We start from the raw sequence: 24,312 nt of genomic DNA, 5'->3' as shown, positions 1-24,312 counted from the left end.
TTCTGCCAGTCCATTCTGCAGAGTGGAGGTGGATGTTCACTCAAACATCGGCAAACATTCCAGTACCCTATGTGCTGGCTTTGGTGACAACAGCAGTAGTACGTTGGATATGACTCATGACAGCCAACTTTCAGGAATTCTGCAGGCCAACTCTTAAACACAGCCATATTAAAAGTTAAATTGAGCTCAATATAAGAATATAACCTTTCCTAATTATTGGAAGACATGTACTATTATCCGTGCTCTTGTGGTTATTGACATCAACATGATGTGTACAGTGGAAATGATGTCCACTGGTGGCCACGGCCAGCTCTTCCCACCCCACTTTCAGTGATGCTGCACAGTAAGCTGGAAACCAACTACAGTGGGACTATTTATACCAAAGCAATTGACAAGGGCTAAAAACCAGAGCTTGATTTGTGGTTGTGTTGACTGTCTCCACCAAGGCAATGTGGACATGAAGATTAAACTTAAAAGTGTGTTGAGTCTAGAGCTAGGGCCAGAAGAAGTTCTGGTTTAATGACTACGGTTTGTTTCCAGGTGAGAAAGGTGAACAGTAGGCCACATATCAGATTTACGGACAATAAACTTATTGGAGAAAGAAGTTGGGCTGAGAAATAACTATAACCATAAAATCACAGTTTCCTTATAGATGTTGGCTGGCTACGGATATAAGAGCTCAGCAAAAATTAAATGTGTTAATAAGAACCAACTGGCTATGGATTTTATGATAAAGAACATTGTATATTTTACTATTGTTTGTAAATTGAGAGCTTTTTTATATCAGTAACACAATCAGCTAATGCTCACACCCACAACACACACACACACACCCATTTCCCCCACACGGTGGGAGTTAAACTTGATGCCCGCCACCTGCACTGTTACTGGGAAGACCTTGCCACATCAAGTAGGGAGCAGCTGCCCTCCACCCAAGTGTGGGCAATGTCAGGACCGTTAGGACCACATGCCCCAGGGCACCAGCCCAATGTGCCAGTGATGGCAGGCACTTGTGATGTTACCTGCATCCCTGTGCTGTGCTCAATCTTTGTGTTATGGGACATGGATTAGCCAATGAGCCACATTACATAGGCACAAACTCAAGCTGAGGCTGGAAAGTGGTCAACGGCTACTTCAAGCTCCTACTTTTCTAGACTTGAATGGTCCTTCAGGGCAGCAGTGACACGAACGGATTTCTCTTTTCAGCTGGGTGTCCCCAACTGCCATCACCACACAGTGATTGTGTCCACACAACTGAGAAGCACTGTGAAGGCTGAGGAGGCCACACACATGAGCCCACCCCTCGGTCTTGTTGCTTTTTCTTCTCATTCCTGGAATGGTGACCCACAGTAGCATTGTCACCAACCACCCAACTTGGTGAGAGGCAGTTTCTGTGCTCACCTGAAATCCCACAGTGCTGGGGCTCCCTAGGCCCCTCCCATGGAAATAAAACCCCAGTTCTCCTCACCCTGGAGGCCACGAGCTGCAGCTGCGGCACCACGGCCGTGTGGACCAGGTTCCCGTTCACCACCAGGCGGATCTCCATGGAGTCGGGCGTGAAGGCCAGGAGGTACGGGAAGGCGCAAACTGCAAGGTAACGGCAGTCAGCACCCACCGCTGGCCAGGTGGCTGCGGATGGCCGTGACCGTCTGTCACACAGTCATCCTCACTGCTTCAGAAACATCCGTGTCTCCCACTGCCCTGGCTGCTTCTCTTATTCCTTCACAGGGCCACGGCCCCCTGTGCTTAGATGGCCTTTGCTCCCGAGGCCTTCTCCCCTTGGCTGCCACCCAGGTGAGCGCTGTCCGCACTTCTTGCCATCAACCCACCTTCTGGCAGCTCACCTGCCAGAGCCCTGCAGGACCTGCCCCCTTATCACCCAGACTGCAGCTCCACACACCCCTCCTTTGGCACATGCCATCCTGCCTGGAAACTCGTTCCTGTACAGTTTCTTCAAGCCCATTCCGTATCCCCATACTTGGTCACTCCTCCCCATTCTTCTGGCTGTGGGCCTGGGCAGTGGCTGCATCTTGTCCCTTCATTGTCCCTCACAGCGTCCCTTGGGCTCCAAGGGTTTGCTCGTTGGTAAATGTCAGCCCCTCTCCTTGCAATGGTAGTTATAACACAGATTTCCCTGAGTGCCCTCTGACTGCACCTGTGTCCCTTTGCCTGATCCCTGTCGTGCTCTTGCGCTCCTTTACTCTGGCCCTTCCTTTCTGCACTCAGTCTATCCACCATGCCTCTGGCTTTGACCTCTCAAGCGACCTCTAGTGGCTCAGCCCCTGGAAGTCATCTGGCACTCTCCCATCTCATCTGTAAAAGCCTGGCCAGTCGCCCAGGCCTTGCCTTGCTTCCTCTGCTCATCCCTTAAAACACTACAATGTGGATCTATTAGCAGACAATTTCATTGTGAGGAAAACAGCATAACTGGAAAATTCCTGGCTCTGCTCCGATTCTCAAAGGCAAAACCCAGCTGTAGGTCGTGAGCCACAGACACAGAGCAGCACCACTCGGGTCTTAGCATCTTAGTGGCAGGTAATGTACCTGCATCTCTGTGATTCTAGACTTTTAGGCTTCAAGATATGTGAAAATGGCCTGGAAAGCACCGGGCTGCCCAGAAGCTACTCAGCATCCTGAGGCAGGAGACCTTGTGCTTGAGTTTTAGAAAGAAGAAAGTGAGGCCCAGAAATGATGAGCAGGCACTGAAAATGATATTTAGTTGCTCTTGAATGCACATGTGCTCAAGCACTGGGAAGAGCCAGGAGCAGAAGACAAGAGCCCCAAAGGGGCACAGAGCAGGAGTACTTTAAAAGAAAAGCCCCTGAGAGCTCCTCACACACATACACTTCAGGGCAGTGTAGAAGTTCAGACACAGTGGTCAATGGGAAAGTGTCATGATGGGTTTTCTTACCAATCGCATATGGAGCCTGGTTCCAACAGAACTGGAAATCTGACGCGGAAGGTTGAACCAAAAAAGAGCCGCCATTAAATGGACAAACCTTTTTATAGATGCAACTGTCTGCAATGAAAACAACAGCACCCGTTTTGTGAGAGACCACACTTAGATGCAACTAGAGAAACAACCAGAATGGCATCCTCTCAGCTAGTTCTTTATAAATACCCAGGGGCAACACTGCTCTGATGCTAGATGCCAAGGGCCAGAGGCAGCCCGAGCCAGAGTAATGTTAGGACTGCAGATACTAACAGCTGCCATTTGTGGAGTCTACTGCGTGCCAGGAGCTGAGCTTTAACAACACCATCTCATTTAATTGGTTTGACTTTCTGAAGCACTTCCTATACAAAGAAAGTGCTGTTATTATGCTTATTTCAGAAGAGAAGACTGAGGGGAGGAGAGGGAAGTAGCTCCTCTGGCCTCATAGGTACTGCCAGGAGCAGGGTCCAGACCCAGGCCTGTGGCTGCAGAGGGTATGCTTCCTGCCTCTGCCATAAGGTCCCCCCACGTGTGAGAGATCCAGAAGGGCTCTGATTGGCAGTCTTCTGGTGGAGGGAGTCTGCTGGCAGGGTGGGTCCCACTGGAGCCTCACTCAGGACAAGTGTCTTGGAGCTGGATACACTCTGTGCTGTTTCTCCATGAGAACCTGAAGCCACCTGTGCGCATCCCCCTGGTGAACCAGAGCCAGCACTACATTAAGGTCTGCTGAGTTCAGTTACACTGTTCCACACTCTGAACCCAAGTCCACGTGGCTCAGATACCATCAGAGTGACAAAGTCCGGTAGGCCCCTTTTGTACAGAAGTCATCACGGTTAGCCTTACAATTTTATTGTAATATTAGTTTTAAAAAGCTCTATTTTAAACCATAATATTCATCCACTTAAAAGTGTACGATTCTTCAAATTTTATTTACAGAATTGTACATCAGTATCCAAACCTAATTTTAGAACATTTTATCACCTAAAAAGACCCATGCCCACTGAATAGTCACTCCCATCCTACCCAGGCCCTCGATACCATTAATCTACTTCCTGTCTCTGAATTTGTCTTTCCTGGACATTTTTTTTAAATGGCATCATATAGTTTGTGGCCTGGTGTGTCTGTTTCTTCACTGAGCACAATGTTTTAAGGTCCACCAACGTTTCGGTGATATATTTTTTTTTAATGGAGAAATAATATTTTTCCTTGTGGACACACACATTTTGTGGGTGTCGTTACCAGCTGGTGGGCCTCTGGTTGTTCCCACTGCTTGCTGTTGTGCATAAAGCTGCTGTGGACATCCCAGGATGAGTCTGTGTGGCTTCACTTCTCTGGTGGACACACAGTGGAGTAAAATGTGCTGGGTTATAGGTGAGTCACATAATTTTATTTTATTCAGAATGTGACTATTAAACACTCTTTTTACATAGACGGCTAACATATTTATGGGCTTTACTATTTTTTTCCGTGTTTTGTTGTGAAAAATTCAAGAAACCAAGAAAAACATAAAGCCACAGAGAAGGACTGATGACATTTTCATATTTCTCCTCCAAAAATTTTTATGAAGGAATAAAAAAATAGAGAAATGTTCTAAGAAGAGACAGAACTGAACTTGAAAAAGTAATTTCCTTTTTTCATTTTTTTGTATATTCTATGTATTCTTCTAGAACATGTTTAAATCACTGTATGGCATTTCAGTATTTGAACATGACAAAATATATCTTCTTCCCTTGTTTCCAGATTTTGCTTTTCAGAAGATGTTGTAACAGATGATCAAGCATTCCTCCTTCATAGTTCATTAATTGCTTTTTAAAATAATTGCCTGTGAGTCAATGTTGGGTCAATTTAAAATCATATCCTGCCAATTTCTTCCCCAAAAGGCTGGACCATCTAGACCACATCTAACCACAGGGGATGCCTGACTGCCTATCCCTGCCCATCTCAAGGTCAAATCACTGCCCAGGACAGTATGCATATTAAAATTTTCAGTGAGGCACATTTTTTTTTTCTTTTGGTACTGGGGATTGAACACAGGGGCACTTAACCACATCCCCATCCCTTTTTATTTTTTATTTAGAGACAGGATCTTGCTAAGTTGCTTAGGGCCTTGCTAAATTGCTGAGGCTGGCTTTGAACTTGCAATCTTCCTGCCTCAGCCTCCCAAGCTGCTGGGATTATAGGTGGGCACCACTGAGCCCAGCTACTTTCTTGTTTATTTTTATTTTTTTGGTACTGGGGATTGAATTCAGGGGCACTCCATCACTGAGCCACATCCCCAGCCTTACTTTGTGTTTTATTTAGAGACAAGGTCTTACTAAGCTGCTAGTGTCTCGCCGTTGCTAAGGCTGGCTTTGAACTTGCGATCCTCCTGTCTCAGCCTCCCGAGTTGCTGGGATTATAGGTGTGTGCATCCAGCTCCTTTCTTATTTTTAAGGATTAGGGCTGGGGTTGTGGCTCAGTGGTAGAGTACTTGCCCAGCATGGTGAGGTGCTGGTTCAATTCTCAGCACCACATATAAATAAATGAATAAAATAAAGGTCCATCAACAACTAAAATATACATATAAAAAATTAAAAAAAAAAAAAAAAACAGGGGCTGGGGTTGTGGCTCAGTGGTAGCCATGAAATGATACAGCAGTAAGAAGACCTTGACTAGATCTGGTTCCTTGATCTTGGCCTTTTCAGTCTCCAGAACCATAAGACAGACAAACTTCTACTGTTCATAAATTACCTGGTCTGTAGTATTCTGTTATAGCAGCACAAAGTGGACTAAGGCATTTATGATCCATTGTATTCTTTGATGAAATGTCTAATGGAATGTTTTGCTCTTTTTAAAAAAATATTTATTTTTTAGTTACAGGTGGACACAATATCTTTATTTTATTTTTATGTGGTGCTGAGGATCGAACCCAGTGCCTCATGCATGGTAGGCAAGTGCTCTCCCTCTGAGCCATAACCCCAGCCCTGCTCTCTTTTTTTTTAAATATATATATTTTAGTTGTAGTTGGACACAATACCTTTATTTTATTTATTTATTTTTTATATGGTGCTGAGGATCAAACCCAGCATTTTGCATGTGCTAGGCAAGTGCTCTACTGATGAGCCACAACCTCAGCCACTCTGCTCCCTTTTTAATTGGGTTATTTTCTTTCTTTTTTTTAAATTTTTTTTTTAGTTGTAGATGGACACGATTCCTTCCTTCCTTCCTTCCTTCCTTCCTTCCTCCCTCCCTCCCTCCCTTCCAGCTGAGGATCGAACCCAGGGCCTCACACATGCTAGGTGAGTGCTCTACCATTGAGCCACAGACCCAGCCCATAATTGGGTTATTTTCTTATCATTGTCTTGAGAGTTCCTTACATTTCCTGGATTCTGCTCTTTACCAGATTTGTGATTTGCAAATATTTTCTCTGAGCCTTGTTTTTTTTTTTTTTCATTCTCTTAATTGTGTCTTTTGAAGACACTTTTAGTTTTGATGAAGTTTATTAATTTTTTCCTTTATGTGCTTGTGTTTTTGGTGCTATAATCTAAGAAAATTTTTGCCAATTTAAGGTCTTCTCTCTCAGGGCTGAAGTTATGGCTCAGTGGAAGAGTGCTTGCCTCATATGGGTGAGGCACTGGGTTCGATTCTCACACCACATACAAATAAATAAAATGAAAGTCTAACAACTAAAAAATATTTTTAAAAATCTTCTTTTTAGCCTTCTTTTAAAAGTTTTCTGGTCTTAGGTTTTACAATTAGTTATGATCCATTTTTAGTGAAATTTTATCTTATGTGAGGTACAGATCAAGTTTTTTTTTAAATTTTTTTTAGTTGTAGATGGACACAATACCTTTATTTTATTTATTTTTATGTGATACTGAGGATGGAATCCAGTGCATCATACGTGTGAGGCAAGCACTCTGCCACTGAGCCACAATCCCAGCCCACGGATCAAGTTTTATTTTATCCCTTTTTCATATGGCTATTCAGTTATTCCATCACCATTTGCTGAAAAGACTCATTTCTCCTTTGAACTGTCTTTACATCTTTGTCAAAAATCAATTAACTGGGCTGGGGTTGTGGCTCAGAGCTAAAGCACTCACCTAGAATTCGAGAGGCGCTGGGCTTGATCCTCAGTACCACATGAAAAATAAAATAAAGATATTGTGTCCACCTATAACTAAAAAATAAATATTTATAAAAAAATCAACAAACCAAATATATATAGGTCTATTTCTACATTCTCTATTATGTTCTATCGGTTAATTTATCTTTACATAATTATATGTGATACTATTATATATATGTATATATATGTATATAAAATCATTATTATAATGAGATGTGATTGTTACTCATTTGATAATAACATTTGAAATGTTATAAAGCTGAAAATGATGACATTGAAAAAATTGAATGAAGCCTTATCACACCTTTTCTTTAGTAGCATTTTATATTCTACATAAAATTTACCTTGAATCAACAGGACCCAACTGGCAGGCAAATAGATGGTGAATATATTCCTTGACCTTCAGCTTCTTCCCAAAATGAGACTAATTAGCTGCTTTCTTTCTTTCTCTTCCTCCTTCTTCTTCTCCTGTGATGCTGGGGATGGAATTCAAGGCCTCGTGCATTTTAGGCAAGCATTAGCTGTTCTTGTCACCCGGCACAGTGATACAGCCTGGCCAGCTCCATCAGGGGCTTCCCACATGTGCCCAGCCAGTGTTACTCTTGCATACGAGTCTATTGGAAATCAGTCATCTTCTTGTCATTCAGGATACATTTACCAAGCATTGACCTATGCAAGGCAGACTGTGCCCAGGGCTGAGGTTCTGAAGGTGAATCAGACAGGGTTCTGCCTTGCTTGACCGTGGATAGGAAGATAGGCAGAGAGCCACAGAGCACAGGGCACATGCTCTCTCAGCAGGAGGCAGGGGGGCAGTGGAAGCCCAGGTATGGCACATACCCCACATGGGCGGATCAGAGCACGCTCCAAGTGCTGGAGGACAAGAGTCGGGCTTCTAGGAAAAGGGAGCAGACTACCAGTTTCCAAGGAAAGAGATGAGAGGAAGTGGACCTGGAGGATACTGTGTGTATAAGGAGAGGCAGGAGACAGGCCAGGCATGGAAGCAGGCAGAGGCCAGCTTGGGAGAGGGGTTCACAGCCAGGAAAGGTGAGATGGCTGGATTAGAGTTTTAGGAAAGTAACTCTCAGCAGTGGAGAGAGGCAGGCAGGCTGCTGTAAGGCACAGCCAGAGTCCAGTTAGGTTATGCTCCTTGGGCCGGGGAGCAGGTCAGCAGTAGGGCACTTGCATGTCATATGCAAGGCCTGGGTGAGATCCCCAGCATTAAAAGAAAAAAATTACCTGCCTTATACAGTGACCCAGGTGAGGAGGACTGGTCCAACAGCAACAAAGATGATGGGGCATTTGTGATTAATCAGAGCTCTGTGGGGAGACAGCTGGGAGCCTGGTGGTGGGAGGTACCTGGGGGCCAATGGCCTGGGCGACAGATAGATGCTATGGCCTTTGCTAGGGCAGGGGCTATGAGGAGGGGCTCCTGGGAGGAGGCTCCTGGGAGGAGTTCAGGTTGGATAAGGTGAGCCTGAGGTGCCTCTGAGCTGCCGAGGTTGGCCACTTGGTGAGGAGTGAGACGAAGCTGGAGCCCTGGACTAGGCCTGGCTTTGAGGTACCAGTGGGAGGATGAACCTCCAGATGAGAAGGGCAAGGACCCAGGCCTTTGGCCAGACGAGGTTTCAGTGGTGGCTGGAAGAAGAGACCAAGGAACAAACAGCCAGAGAAGAAGGAGGAAAACAAGAGAGGACAGAAACCAGGGAGAAGGAGTCTGAAAGGGGAGCAGGCTGCAGTGTCTGAAAGGTGGGGACAGAAGCGTGTCCTTAGGTGTCTTTCTCTGTTATGGCTGTGGGATACCACAGTTCGGGGATACCAGTACTTGTGCCTGCCCTGTGAGTACTGGACATGGGCGTTATGGGCACTGGTGTTCAGTGGCAGGGACTGTCCCTTCTCTTCTTCTTGCGTAGCCTGACTTCTCACGCTCATCTCTCTGGGCAACACCTTCCCGTGACATCTTATTACATGGAATCCTGTACAGCGTCATTGGTCTTTTTGAAACTCCTGGTGTCACCTGCCTCAGCGAGACAGGAGAGGTGAGGAGCCAGGACGGCCCATCAAGGACAATACCGTGGAGCAAAGGCGGTGGCAGCAATAGAGAGGTTCCACTTAAGCACCAGGAATGAGCACCCCTCCGTTACCCTGTATAATCTGTTGGACTCCTTTGACGTCACCACTGTGCCTTGTAAAACACTGTCTACTGTCTCACAACAGTTTACCTGACAGAATGAGTTATTAAGAAAGGGGAAATTAACTAGAGTTAGGGAAGAAAAAGGATCCTCGTTCTCAGCTTCCTGTGACATCAAAGTCTTCTGAGAAGACTCCCCTCAGGACTGTGCCCTGCCACGCTGGGTGCCCACTGCATGCACCCTGCCAGTGGACTCAGCGCTCAACGCTCCGCGGTGTGGCTGATCCGTTCCTTCTCTTCTGGTGCTTCTAAGCAGCCTTACAATCAGGTGTTTGTTAACAAGGTCCTTATGACCAAGAGGGGTCCAACTTTTGCCCCTTCCTTTTCTCTTTTACACTTAAAGGAAAATTCTTTACTACTTCAGGGAATCTTTGTCTTCCCTTTGGCCACTGTTTTATGCCTCTGCAATCAGGCTTTTGTCTTGTGGCTTCCAAAGAGCCCCTCTTCTCAAAGTTTCTGATGCCTGTCAAACTGCCCAGTGCAGATCTGTCACATCTGGTCTGCCAGCCATGTGGCACAGCAGATGGCATCCTTCATTTTCTTTTGTGGCACTGGGGAGTGAACCAGGATCACTTTACCACTGACCTATATCCCCAGACCTTTTTAATTTTTATTTTGAGACAGGGCCTTACTCAGTTGCCCAGACTGGCCTTGATCTTGCGATCCTCCTGCCTTAGCCTCCTGTATCACTGGGATTACAGGTATGCACCACCACACTTGGCAAACTTGGTCTTCTCAAAGCTTCTCTCATGTCAGGAAATGATATTCTCCATGTTCCATGCCAAAAACCCACAGGCTTCTTTTTTTTTGTTCTCTTTCTCTCACATCCCACATTTCATGTAAAACTTTCACATTTCAGCAAACTTTCCTGGTTCTTCTTCATTTTGGGGGGGGGGCTGAGGATCAAATCCAGTGACTTGCACATGCTGATCATGTGCTCTACCACTGAGCCACACCCCCAACTCTTCCTTTAAAAAAATTATGTTTAATTTAAAAGAGTAGTATAAACAAGAAAGTTTCACAAAAACATACTGTTGCCAGGTACAGTGGTGCATGCTTGAAATCCCAAAGCCAGGAGGTTGGCAAGTTCAAAGCCAGCCTCAGTGACTTAGTGAGATCCTAAGTACCTCAGTGAGACCCTGTCTCTAAATAAAATACAAAAAGGGCTGGGGATGTGGCTCAGTGGTTAAGTGCCCTGGGTTCAATTCCTGGTACCCAAACAAACAACAAACAAAACATTGTTGCCATGGAAGGCTGGTGCTTGCTGCTGAGAACCTGCAGCCAGAGGGGGTTGTGGATTTGCGGACTACACGGGATCTTGGTTTTGAGATTTAAACACATCATGAGTCTGACTGCTTCTTGGCACATCAGATGCTCTCATTCTGGTCCAGGCCACTGTCACCTCTCATCTGTTGAGCATAATCCCCTCCAGCTAGGGTGGTCAGGGCTGCTATAACAAGGCTTCAGGAGTGTGTTTTGTTTTTTTCTGCTCTTCTGCCACGTGAGGAGGGCTTGCCCCTTTTTGGCTCTTTTTTTCTTCCAGTGTTTGGAGACACAAGAAGGCCCCTCAGATGCCCATACCTTGGTCTTGACTTCCCAGCCTCTGGAACTATGAGAAATAAATTTTGGTTCTTTATAAATTACCCAGTCTTGGGCACAAAGGCAGCACAAAGGCCTAAGACTTCCTTCACTGAGGTTACCGAGGGCAGCCTGATGTGCGGCACTGGTGGAGGGATGTTTTAAGAATCTCACTGCACAGGAAAAAGCTCAGAGCTTATAATCTTCTCCCGCTAGCTGATGAAGAACAAGGCTGACAAGCACTGTTTCTAATTTTAAAATAAAATTCTTTGAAGAAAAGTCTTTCTCCATGTCGATACCCTGTGAGGATTAAAAAACTGGGATCTGCTGGGTGTGGTTCTGCACATGCCTGAAATCCCAGTGACTTGGGAGGCTGAAGCAGGAGGATTGCAAGTTTGAGGCAAGCCTCAGCAACTTAGCGAGACTCTGTAAAAATAAAAATAGTAAAAGGACTGGGGATGTGGCTCAGGGTAAAGCACCTCTGGGTTCAATTCTGGGTACTTGGCCCCCAAAATAAATGAATGAATAAATTGGATTCTGAATCAATACTTTGATGACTCTGGAATAAAAAGAAGAAAAAGAAACCTAGCTGTGCCAGGAGATGTTATAGGCTTTACAGCACAATCCTATTTAATCCTCAAAATATGCTGAGAAGCAGGCTTTGCCTTCTCAACGCTGCTCACACAAAAGTTAAGACTTCCTGAGGTTAAAACCAGTCACATCAAGAAGTTGTGCTTACGTGAGCTCTTCTAGTGCTCTCTGTGTGATCATCTTTAAAACGTCATCAGCAAACACATGAGTTCCCTCTGAGCACTGCAATGTATTACTAAGATTAAAGGTGAACAGTTACTGAATGCTAAGGTCACAATAAAGTGTTCTTTTCTTTCTTTTTTCTTACTCTGGTATTCAACAGAGAGATAATTAGGAGAAAATAAGAACATCATGGACATGTTGAACTATTTATACTCCCTTCCCAAGTTCATCTTGTGAATATATTTTTTCTCAAATAACATATAACTGGAAGTCACAATCTGTTACAAAATATTGTCATCATTAACATATGTGAGGTAATGATTTTTTCTATATAAAACTCTGGGTTTATAAAAGGTATTATAAATTTTACTTTTTTTTAATAAAAAGAAGCTGACGTGATAAAAATCAGCTTCAAATTTTGGGGGAGTCAATCATTCTGTAGCGCCTTGCTGAGAAGGGCCTTCACTGCACAAGTGTCTGTGACCAAGACAAGAATGTGGACAAACCCAAGTGAGGGCTGTCATGGGAAGGAGTGACAGGGCCACCTGGCAACCACAGGGAGAGCACTCGGGTTCTCTGGGGCTGTTCACCAGGTATCTGCAACCTTCTGGGAGAAAGGGAGATAAAAAAGGAATGCCAGACTCCTGGTCCAAAGAAAAGGGCATGACTTTGGAAGCCCTGGCACTGCCAAAGCCTGGGCTCCTATGGAGTATGGGTGCACACAGATGCTACCTTCTGATATGGGGTCTGTGAAAAGACACACACCCACCCCGACCTCAGATGACACCAGAGGCTGGAGAGGGACATCATGCAGCCAGGGAAGGGCTCCAGGAGACCAAGGGGCCACTCCCATCACACGTGGCATGGAAGCCACTGAGTGGGCACAGACTGCTCAGTCGAGCTTCTCAGTGGCAGAAGGGACGCCACTTGCATTGGTGTTCGAGCTTTCTGTTTGGGTTAATCTCTTATCCTAAAACCCACTCTGCTTCTCTTTCTCCTAAGCTTCCCCTGTCCTTTTGAAAATGAAACAAAAACAACCACCACAACCATTTTTACATCATTGTTATGTTTTTCTTTTTAATTAAAAAAAATGGTTTTGTTTCATTTATTTTTTATTTTTAGCTTTTTTTGTTACAGTTTCTTTCCCTATATATTTTTCAAAATCAAAAGACCACACTTTAAAGACCCATTTTTTTGAGAAAATTTTAAGTTAAAACCTGTGGATAAAATATGTCCCGAGTGACTGACTGACTGTAAAGCGCTTCCTGCCTTGCAACTACCTTCCCCTAACTTATGCCCCATAAATCTTGAATTTTGAAAACATTTCCAAATTTCTTTGCTTAATTGATTTTTTTCATATTTGTTCATTACAAATTAATTTATTAAAATATCTGATTCATGAGCTATAACCAGCATCACTATACTAAAATGATACAAGTTTAGGCTGGAAAATATGTTTTAGTTAAGTCTGGGCAAACTTACACAGAGAATTATTATTATTATTATTTTTAGTATAAAAAAACCCTTCTTATTAAAGTGCAATATTACCTTTTGAAATGCTGAAAATTCTCAAACACATTACCTCATATCTTTGGTTCCAAAATCCACTCTGCCACCTAACCTAAACTAAGTCAGCTGTGGCTGGCCCAGGCCGATGCTGACTTCATTAACACCCAAGAAACACAAAATCAGGATATAGCAGCCCAAATTGCCAAATCAGATATCCAAAATGGCCCCAAACCTAAAACTTTTTGAGCATCAACAAGTGGAAAATTCCACACCTGACCTCACGTGATGGGTCACAGTCAACATGGACATGCATGAAAAATAGTGAATAAAATTACATAGATTATATATGAAACATAAATGAATTCTGTGTTTAGATGTAGGTCCCAGACCCAATATATGTCATCGTGTATGTGCAAATACTCTGAAATCCTAGAGATCTGAAACTGAAACACTTCTGGACCCAAAAATTTCAGATGAGGGATTCTCAACCTGCAGTAACAGTGGTTAAAATTTGGGACTCTGAAATCAAGAGGGTCCCAAGTGTTTTGAGGTTGATGCTTTGAGGTTTTATGACCTTGAAAGAGTTAGCACGTCTGCTGCAGGCGTCTGCAGTGAGCATTAAATGAGACAATGACCACTATGCACTAAGCACAGCCCATGGCACACAGCAAGGGCCCCTGACTGATGCACATCCTGGAGACAGCATCTCTGAGAGGTCTGAGGCACAGCAGAGATCCAGGGAGGGACATGTTTTTTAGCTGCTTTCTAGAGTGCAGTTTGAACCCAGGATAATTCATCAGGCAAATCTAAGGACAAGTCCCTTTCAGTTGCCTATCAGGGCAAATGCGAATAAGAACACAGCCTCGACTTACAGTTGTAGCACAGGAGCAGGCCGGCCTCTCCGTCTTCGTACACATCAATAGCTGCAACAAAATTAACCTGCAATGACAATGGGCAGTGGTAGTGGCGGGTGGGACAATGACACTTGGAAAAGACTTTCTCAAACTGCAGGTGTCTGGCGGCACCCTTGGCCCTCTGACACTAGGGTGCTATGCTGTCTTTTGGCCTCAGCAGTGCCCAGAGCACCACCTGGATATGTTCACTGGAGGCGTGAAATACAGGAAAGGTGCCACTTCCCCCTCACCCCAGGACGTCCTCGTTGCCTTCTCATGCCCTCAGGAAAGCCTTGCTCACCAGCATTTCTGCCTGGGAATTCATTTCACACTCAAACAGCCCTGGAAAGTGGATAGCACTACTCCCATTTTACAGATGACAAAAGTGAGGCTCAGGGAGGTGGTCAAGACCTCAGCTGGAAAGTGCCACAGATTCCCATTGAGGAGCTTGTGAGGCAACTTGTGCAGGCATTGTGCACAAGGCCTGGTACTTATAGACGCTCAGTAGAGCCTTATGGAGCCTGTTCCAGTGAGCCAGTCGTTGGGTCCTCTCAGACCCCTGAGGGTCCCAGTGGGTGGTGGGCAGTTTTATTACTCCCTCAGCTCGAGGCTGTGCTGCAGGAATGTGTCTCTTCAGCTAGACTGAGCTTTCTGAGGGAAGGGGCTGTGTGCTACATTGCCAGACCTGGGTCCCTGTCCCTCACCCTGTGCTGACTGTGGAGACAAAAGCATGCTGGGTTCAAGGGCATGGTCTTTGGAGTCAGGCAGATTGGCTTCAATCCTGCCTCTGCCACTTAATAGCTATGTAACTTGAACCTCAGTTTCCCTTTCAGGATTCTAAGACATAATGCCATGACATGCTATAAAATGGGGCTTGGTATGGAGAAGCACTCATTCATTGGTGGCGTGATTATTGTAATTATGGAAAACCTAACCGCAGGGGCACAGAGACCTAGACAGCCTCTGGTTGGGTGATAGAGCCTGTGAGTGTGTTTGGGGTGGGTGGGGTGGAAGGCTGTGTCAGCAGAGGGGGATGTGCAGGAAGCCTTCTAGACCAAGGTCTGTGCCCCAAGCAGGGGACCTGGGGGTGAGGAGGGGAAGCTGGCCTCAAGCAAGTCCAGCAAGGGGTTGCAGGACTGCTGACAGATGACCAGATTCAGGTGGTAGGGCAGGTGGGCTCCAACCCCAGGGGAGTTCAAGGACAGAAGACCATGACTTGGACTTGACCATGTTCTCCTTGGGTATTGCCACTCTGATCAGACCTTCACTAGCATTCACCACAATGAGATCCCTTTCATGCTTTGACACATATACCTGTCTGCATCCTAGGAGTGGGCCTGGAAGGTGTCACTCCCCAGCACTGTTTTCCTAACCAGGTGAGGATACCAGACTCAACTGTGGTGCTTTAAAACCTATATTTCTGGGTTCTTGCTCCTAGAGACCCCTATGGAGGAGGTCTGGGGTAGGCCACAGCGTTGGATTTTTATTTGATTAAAAATAATAGATATTGGGCTGGGGTTGTGGCTCAGTGGTCGCGCTTGCCTAGCACGTGCGAGGCCCTGGGTTCAATCCTCAGCACTACATAAAAATAAATAAAATAAAGGCATTGTGTCCAACTACAACTAAAAAATAAATTTAAAAAAATTCAAAAAAAATAATAGATTATAGGGGCTAGGGTTGTGGCTCAGGGGTAGAACGCTCACCCAGCATGCATGAGGCGCTGGGTTCGATCCTCGGCACCACATAAAAATAAAATGAAGGTTAAAAACATTCCTCTTTAAAAAAAAGAAGTAGATTATTTTCTTGGCATTTTAAAATCTTAAAAGTAACATGGTGGGTTAAGGTTGTGGCTCAGTGGTAGAGCCCTCGCCTAGCACATGCGAGGCTCTGGGTTCGATCCTCAGCACCACATAAATATAAATAAATAAATTGAGGTATTATGTCTAACTGCAACTAAAAAAATAAATATTAAAAAGAAAAGTAACATGGTGGTTGTAAAAATCTCAAACACAGACTTGCAGGAAGTGGAGTCTGGCCCTGCTGCCCCTTGCCCCAGTTGGAAGAGGCAGCTGCTACTGGCTCAGTGGTCAACCCTCCCATGGGGTTCTAAGTTAGCCCAGCTGAGAACCACTGGGCTCTGGGTGGCTGAAGATAGGATATGGGCCCAGTTTCAACTGGAACCCCAGGTCCAGTTCCCAGGACTGCAGTTCCTTCCAGAGTATACCCTGGTTTTGGGAATGAGGCCAAGGTTGGCTGCTAGAGCTGGGGCAGTAGGTCACTGTAGGCCTACTGGTACAGGCACCTACTGGTACAGGCACTTGGCTTTCAGGATGCTGTTTAATGCTTAGACCTGCCTTCTCTCAAACTGGGATTGTCTCAGAACCTGAGGTGGAGTGAATCCTGAAATGGGAATCAAGTGGTGGCTGGGAAGAGGGGAAGAAAGGGGTAGGAAACTAGGCCACTCTGATCAGTACTGGCACACTGCAGAGCTGGCACCAGCGAGTGCCACTTCATGAGTTGAATCCCCACGACTCTGTACTGGCTCTCTGCATGGTTGTGGAGGACAAGAACCTCTTGGTAAAGGCCAGTCTGTTCCTGATGGGTCTGCTTCTCACTAACTATCACAACCATGCTGCTCACCACCTTTTCCATTCTCTAGGACCTAGCACCCCAATTAGACAGCAAGTTCCTTTTTGCAAAGAGGCATAACTGTGTACACCTTGGCACATGCCTGCTTAGCGAGGGCTCCACAGATGCCCATGTGCTGCTGGAAGACTGTGCACACTGACCATCTCCCAGTCAGGACCCAGAGAAGGGCTGTTTTTCTTTTTTCCTTATTTATTTATTTATTTTTTTGCTTTTTAAAAAGCACATTGAAGAAAAGAGAATTTTAGAATTATTTTCTACTACTGTCATAAAAACAAAATGTGGAGGTCATCAAGGAAAACTGATTCAAACCCAATTTTTCCTGGGCCTTTATGAATCAAAAGAAAAGAATTCAGAAGCACTCTAGTGAGTGATCAGGGTATATAAGCACACAATAACTGTCACGTGAAAGAATTTAATAAAATGATTTTTCTCTATACTAACCCTGATGAATAATCATTAAATGGTACAATTATCAACCACTAGAGTGTGATTTGTTTTAAACCAGAACATGCCAGGAAGTGTCTCTGAAATAAGATGAGTACTTGTCCATTAAAAAAGTCATGTCAAACTGGGCATGGTGATGCACGTCTGTAATCCCAGCTGCTCAGGAGGCTGAGATAGGAGGATCGCGAGTTCAAAGCCAACCTCAGTAAAAGTGAGGTGCTAAGCATCTCAGTGAGACCCTGTCTATAAATAAAATACAAAATAGGGTTGAGGATGTGACTCAGTGGTCATGTGTCCCTGAGTTCAATCCTTGGTACCAAAACAAACAAACAAACAAACAAATAAAATAAAATAAAGAAAGAAAGAAAGGAAAAAGAAAAGGCAGGTCAAGTCCTGGGAGACTGGTTGTCAGGGACAAGACATGAACATAGACCTGAAGACCATGATCTTTCTGCCTCTTTTTGTGGGTCAGATAGAGTTCTGAAAAGCAAGAATGTGGCAAGAATTTCAAAGGACCGACTGGGCTTTCTTTGAGAACTAAGTGGGCTGGTGGAGGTCACAGGCCCCTGAGAGAGGCCTAGGCTACTGCTGGCCCAGGTTTCCAGTGACACAGGTTCTGGCTACTGCTGGGGTGGAGAGGCAGAGCGGCAGAACAGAATCCTTCTCCCGCGCCCTGGGGAAATTAAAAAATCTTGGTTCCCAAGTGAATTCTGATTTGATTGTCCTGCCTGGGGTCAGAACAGAGCTTTTTAAAGTTCCCAATTGCCACCAGGGTGGAGAAGGATGACGGAGCACACCACTGGCTCCACACTTGGCTGAACATTAAAATCACCTTTAAGACTCCCCCAGCCCCTGTCACCTCTCAGACCAGTGAGATCTCTAGGGAGGGACATGAGCATCGTGGCTTTTAAAGCTCCTCCAAGGACTCCAACTGCAGTCAGTCTAGGAAGCACCAACACAGAGAGGAGAAATGCCAGACTCCTTTGTGATGGAACACAGCTGGAGACAGAAAGACTTCCTAATTAGATCTAGATCTTTCTACTTCTAATTTTTCTGTTCTCTTAAAACCTTGCTCTAATTAGGTCCTAAGTTTTCTTAAAATAGTAATTTAGCAATTTTTTAATATCTTTTTAAAAATTTTTAGTTATCGATGGATCCAATACCTTTATTTCATTTATTTATGTGGTGCTGGGGATCGAACCCAGTGTCCCACGCAGGCGAGCCAAGTGCTCCACCACTGAGCGACAACCCCAGCCCAGTAATTAGAAATTTTAATGAATATTTAGATAGAACACATACCAGTACTATTTATAAAGCCGAATTGGAAGGAGTTCTATGGTCTGATTCAGTGGAACAGGTCTGGGGTCGGCCTGTGGGCTTGGAAGCTCTCCTGAGGAACTCTATTTTCTCTGGGGTAATGCCCCCATTCTGCTTGTCCTTCGTAACTAAGCAGGATGCTGGTTCACAGTGACCATGTGAGCTTCAAGCAGCTCCATCTATCAGGCTGTCCTCAACCTCACAGTGGTTAACAGGCTGAGGAGCTCTGTGACGTGCTAAGGTCATGTGAAGCCATCCCCAGTGCACAGGTTCCAGGCCTCAGGGTGGTGAGTGCTCACCTCTGTGCAATAGAGACCTCACACAGTCATCATTAAAGCTACAGAACAATTTTGGTGGCCCTAGATTGTCTCAAAACAGAAATCCTTGTTCTCCCTGCATCCTGGGTCAGGGATGTGAACCTCCAGTGCTGACCTGCTCTCACTCTCCTAATGGGGTTCTGCCCCATCTTTCTTTCTTCTGGGCCCCTAAGGGGCTGGAGAAGGGTGCTATGACCATCATAGCCACCTAGTCCTCAAGCTGTGAATCTGCAGGGCCACAGAGAGCAAGCTTGAATTCCAAAGGCCTTCCCTGGATGCATTAGCAATCTACTATTCTCATTTATTTTGTTAGTTATATTCTGCTTTTGGATTCTCCCTGCCATTTATTTGGAAATATACAGAGGCTTGATCTGGGTGGCTGAGATCTGGAAAAGCTAAGCAGGGCGACAGGATGGTTGTTATTAGATGAATCTTTCTGATCTACAAAGATGGCAGCTTCATGTAGTTCAGCCTAAATAGCATGTTACATAATACAGATACACGGTATGCAATCAGAAAGAAATTGGAGTCACAGCATCCGAAGTTAGAAGACACGCCTCCTCATCTCTCCTGGTTCCCACTGTCCCTGAAACCACTGCCTTACCCTGCTGGCCTCCACATGATGCAGCCTGAAGGCCTCCCCTGTGCTCTCGTTCACCACATCAAACTGGTGTCGGTAAGCCACGCAGATGAGGTTGTCGCTTTCTTCTGTTGGCCCGTCCACCAAGGTCATCACTGCGGGGGAGTCGGACAGACAGATCTCCTGTGTGGGTGATGATGAGTAGGAGACAGGTTAGGACAGGAGCAGCCACCTTCATGTCAGCCTCCACCCCCTGCTGTCGCCTTCCAGAAGAGGTCCCTGCAGAGGCCTTGCTACAGGAAGGCAGGGTCAGGGTGGGAAGAAGGAGCCAGGGGTCCTACCACACTACTGCCTCCCATAATCTGTCCTTGAGACCTCTATTACAAATTGGATCCTAAGGTACGGTGGGTTTTAGCCTTCATGCAGTCTGTTCTGGGATTGCAATAATAATCGCAAATAACACATGCCGGGCGCAGTTTCATTGAATCTTTGTAACGAGCCCTTGTAGTAGGTATGGTGGTGTTCTAGTTACAGATTAGGAAACTGAGGCTCAGAAGTCAAGCAACTGGCCCACAGTCAGAGTTCATACATGGTAGACAGAGCCAAGATTTGAACTTGGGAAATCTGACTTCAGTCACACTATATACGTAAACATTCATTAAAACAGCCAACTAGGTTGGCTGAAGAAGGTTGACACCTAGTTGGACCAAGATTTTAATTTGTTTTAAGTGTCATGCTGTTCTGTCCCTCTCAACTGAATAATAGCAGAAACTGATATTATAATCCAGGCCTAAATCAAAGCAAAAATAATTTCTCAGCTCACCTATAGAAACACTCAGCTTTAAAGTCCAATGTTGTCCTATTTCATAGCTTAATGTGCTGTACTTGTGAAAAGATATGAGACAGGAAGCTGAGCGAAGGGACTTCACTTTCAAGGGTGTCTCTCCCAAGGCTGCACCTCAAAATCTACAACATACCTCTGACAAGGGTGAGCAAGGTGGTTCTTCCCAGAGCTTACTCCCACCTCTCCAGCCACCAAAACCACTGCTGTCTTGTGCCTACATGGGTCTCCATTCTTGGCCCCTGTGCTCTCCTCTACCTGGTAGCCAGACCATCATTGTTTCTTTTCTTTATTTCCCTTTTTTTTGGGAGGGGGTGATACTGGGGATTGAACCCAGGGGCACTTTACCACTGAACTACATGCCCTGCCAGTCCTTTTTATTTTTTTTGAGATAGGGTCTCACTAAGTTTCTGAGGCTGGCCTCAAACTTGCAATCCTCTTGCTTCAGCCTTCTGAGTTGCTGGGATTACAGGAATGTACAACTCTGCCAGAACCATCTTTTAAAAACATGCCACATCTCTGCTTCAAACCTCCAGGAGCTTCCCATCCCACTCAAGAGCCCAAACCAACAGCCTTATAAAGGGCCTCAGGATGCTAGAGAGTCTGCTGCCTGCCATGGCCCCTCAGTTCCAGCCACCCACGTCTCTGGACTAGGCATTCCATAGGCCTCAGGGCCCTTGGCTTACCGCCTCCTGCCTGGAATACCCTTTCCCCAGGTATCCTCATGGTTCACTCCACACCTATTGTGGGTCTCTGCTTAGAGGTGACCTTTTCAGGGAGGGCTTATTGGTTCATCTAAAACAGTGATCCCAATTCCCTGCTTCATCAGCCTCTGTCCCCCTAGCTGACTTTATTTTTATTCTTAGTATCAAGCCAGCACAGATTCTTTAAAAAGCTATGCCGGTGAGCACAAAGGCTTTGCTTGGGTCACAGCTGCATCTTCTTGGTGCCTAGCATGGTCCCCCCTGGGTTTGCTGCAATGAATAAGTTTTTACCTTTGACTTGTGGGGTAAATGAGGGTGCCAGAGATGAGGGCTCCCTAGCTGGTCACTGAGCAGCCTCATGGCTGGAAGGAGGGAGTGATCTCATGACACCCTGGTCCTGAGAAAAGCCATGGGAAGAGAAAACCTACCCTGATATACTGGAATTCTTCAACAGGTGACTCCGACAGGGGAGATAACAATGAGACACCAGTCACCCCACTTGGCTTGTTGTGTTTCCTTATGATCAGAAGCAGTTTATTCCGAATTGCAACCACGATCCTCAGTTCTCTGCTATGGTGAGTATTTATGGCATATAGGTGGCAGCCTGGGAAGAAAAACGGATGATACGCAACACACGACAAAAGGGTTTGAAAGTTCCCAGGCCTTGACAATTTGGAAGTGGTTCCTAAGAACCCTGGGAAGTAGCATAACTCAGGAAATGGACTAAGAATGTTTCTGACACCAGGCAAAATGGAGACCTGACATGCAAATGAGATAGAATTAAGAGAGTCATATTCCCTTCAGTGTGTGGACATGGCTCCTACCTATTACAGGACAGGACTTAGATGGAGGGTGATCTGTGCTCCAGGAACCAAAGTCTAAAAACATCTTTACTCCCAAATTTGCTAATGGAGGTTGACTCACCTCCAAGACCTGTAATGTAGTGCCTCGGATTTCTCCTAGTCCTCAATATGCTTTTCTATCTTTCAAGCTTCTTAAGGAAACCTAATTCTATCTTTATATCTTTTTTGCAAGTAAAAAAACAAACCAGTAAAAACCAAATTCCTACTCATTTTTACTTTAAGTAAAACTTGGGTAGTCTAAGATAAATAAATGAATTGAACAGAAACAGCCAACAGGAAGATCCGAGTCACCTTTGGTTTTCTCCAGCTTGTTCTCTCTGCAGTCAGACCGGCCCCTCCCAGTCTGCCTGCCTTCGAGGCCCTTCTGCACAGCACTCAGCCTGAAGACAAAGAGGCGGGCATCTTTCCCTGGTGACAATGGGAAGAGGGCAGATTAGATGGTCAGATAACAGGACCTGGAGGAGTTCCAAGGTTGGACAGCAGGGAACAGGGCAGGAGGTGTTCTGAAATTCAATACACCCCACGCCACCCTTACTCACGTATCATGGATGCACCCCTCGTATCATGGATGCGCCCCTCTTTCCTCCACTGCTCTGCCTCACCCTGAATAAATGGGCCACCAAAAGGCCCCAGTACTGACACTGGGAAAGAAACTGGGGCCAAGCCTATGCAGTCAAACCCCAGTGACCCTTGGTGTAGGCTGAAGAAGGCCACTTGTTTCCTCCCTCCCAGAGCATGCCACCGAGGTGGTACCACCTTTGTCTGCTCTGAGAACCAGAAGGTCCAGAGTCTCCAGCACATGCATCTGCTTCACTGGCAGAGTTCTGTCAAACACAGGCACGGATGGAAGGTCATCTGGAAGAGAAAGCTGGTTACTGGCTCCTGCAACTGGTTATCCAATCCCACAACCTGGTTATCAGCCCCTGCAACCGTCCTGTGCTTTGCAACCCATGACAAGTGCCTGCTGGGGAAGGGGCCTGGTTCTTTCTAGGTAAGCAGGAGCAGGCTTCTAGAGCTCTCACAAAGTCCGTAGGGCAGGTGAACCCTGAGCACTGTGTTCTCAGCTCAGGTAGAAGCAATGATAAGCCCTTTCCCAAGGCATCCAGAACTCTACAGGGCATAGCAGCAAGGACTTGAAAACTATATTCTTTTCCTCAGTGATCATCAAATAAAAATCAACATCTCTCAATTCCATTTTATTGGAGTTGTACCAAAGGACTGAACACTCAAAGTAAAAAAAGAAAAAAAAAAAAGAAAAGAAAAGGAATAAAAACATCCATTTCTCTTAAATGTTTTCTTATCTTCATGTACCATTTGAAAGTACATCATATCTTAGATCATTTTGTATATTTCTCAAGAAAGCAAAATTAAATTTTCCTTTTTGTATTTAAAATGGATACAGATATATCCACCCTATCCTAGCATGCCATGGGTCTGCATCAACAGTAGTTTGCTTATAAATTTTCAATATTTTTCCATACAGAAAACTGAAATCTCCTTTTTAGATAAAAATAAAATAATGGAAAAATATCAATTAAGTTGTGCAAATAATAGGAAAAACTAATATAAGTGTAAATGCTCAGAAAGATTTAAGGTCTAACTGGATTTAAAATGTTGCAATTACACACAGGATTTGTTTTTAAGGTTATTTACTGGGAACTTAATGGCTAATAATTACTTTGTCTCTGGGGGACCCCAGTACACAGGGGACTAAAGAATGACTTAGGGTGTTCCATAAGCCAGAGTACCAAGCAGAGGTGAACAGGCAGAGTGTAGTCATTTTAGGCAGAGGTGCCCAGCTCGTTCTTCATCTGTATTTAGTCTTTAAGGGCTCTGCTGTGGGTTTGGGTTGGTTTGCTTCATTATAATTTAGGTGCAAGGGGCCCTAAGGATCTTGCCTCTTTCAGAAATCCAAGTGTAGCTGGGAGTCATCCTTCCCTGAATGAGATGAAAGAAGGAGCAGGATTGATAACCACCCCAGGTATTAGGTAGTATGGAGGGGGTCTTCTGCTTCTGCTGGCCTGGGAGGCTCTGATTTGTCACAGCATAGAGGCTGCTAAACTCATATTAGGCATATGGCCTGTCTCTAGTTCCCCTCAATCACACAGGGCTTTCCTCCAGTTCCTCTTTAATTCCTGGGGTAGATGTAAATTTTATGACAGCTCAGCAGCCACTTTCCTTCCTCCTCTACACCAGGCCTCCACAAAAAGGAATCGATTCTTAGGGTCTTTGTAATGCTACCGGTCACACTTAATTACTCAGAACATGAGATGATCACTAAAAAATCTACCACCATATTTGGCTAAATAACTAGAATTATTTCATTTTGCGGGATAACTGCAGCATCAGCAAGGGCAGATCACACATTCTAAGTGCTTACTTCTTGCTAGACCCTCATGCTTGGAGTTTTGTCTGTTATTTAATCGAAATGTTCCCGTGACCTCATTAGGTGTGGACTTGTAAAATTCGCATTTAACAAATGAGGAACCTGGGGCTCAGAGATGTTGAGAATGTGTCCACTCTTTAACATGTGGAGCCATGAGTGATGACAGAACTTCATTTTACATTGAAAACAGGTCCACTGCACGCTGCATGCCAAGCTGCACACAGAGCAGGTGAGCATTTATTTCCCATCA

General features: G+C 45.2%; 1 protein-coding gene across 3 annotated transcripts in view; it reads right to left on the bottom strand.

The window, feature by feature from the left end:
- The window catches only part of Garnl3 (GTPase activating Rap/RanGAP domain like 3), a 151,652-nt gene that overhangs the window by 5,792 nt on the left and 121,548 nt on the right, over window positions 1–24,312 (bottom strand). For 2 of the 3 annotated variants that reach the window (XM_071600977.1, XM_027944074.2), the window contains 7 exons: window positions 22,433–22,531; window positions 21,968–22,084; window positions 21,242–21,417; window positions 19,293–19,451; window positions 13,941–14,007; window positions 2,912–3,019; window positions 1,469–1,587 (listed from right to left, as the gene is read on the bottom strand). In XM_071600977.1, coding sequence (XP_071457078.1) covers window positions 1,469–1,587; window positions 2,912–3,019; window positions 13,941–14,007; window positions 19,293–19,451; window positions 21,242–21,417; window positions 21,968–22,084; window positions 22,433–22,531 — 845 coding nt within the window. Of the gene's footprint in view, window positions 1–1,468; window positions 1,588–2,911; window positions 3,020–13,940; window positions 14,008–19,292; window positions 19,452–21,241; window positions 21,418–21,967; window positions 22,085–22,432; window positions 22,545–24,312 lie in introns of all 3 variants that reach the window. The other variant, XM_071600978.1, reaches the window with a different exon arrangement.

The sequence above is a fragment of the Marmota flaviventris genome, chromosome 13, assembly GCF_047511675.1.
Source record: "Marmota flaviventris isolate mMarFla1 chromosome 13, mMarFla1.hap1, whole genome shotgun sequence".
Lineage (NCBI taxonomy): Eukaryota > Metazoa > Chordata > Mammalia > Rodentia > Sciuridae > Marmota > Marmota flaviventris.
Note: the sequence above shows the minus strand (reverse complement) of the source record. Positions and strands in the feature narration are given on the sequence as shown.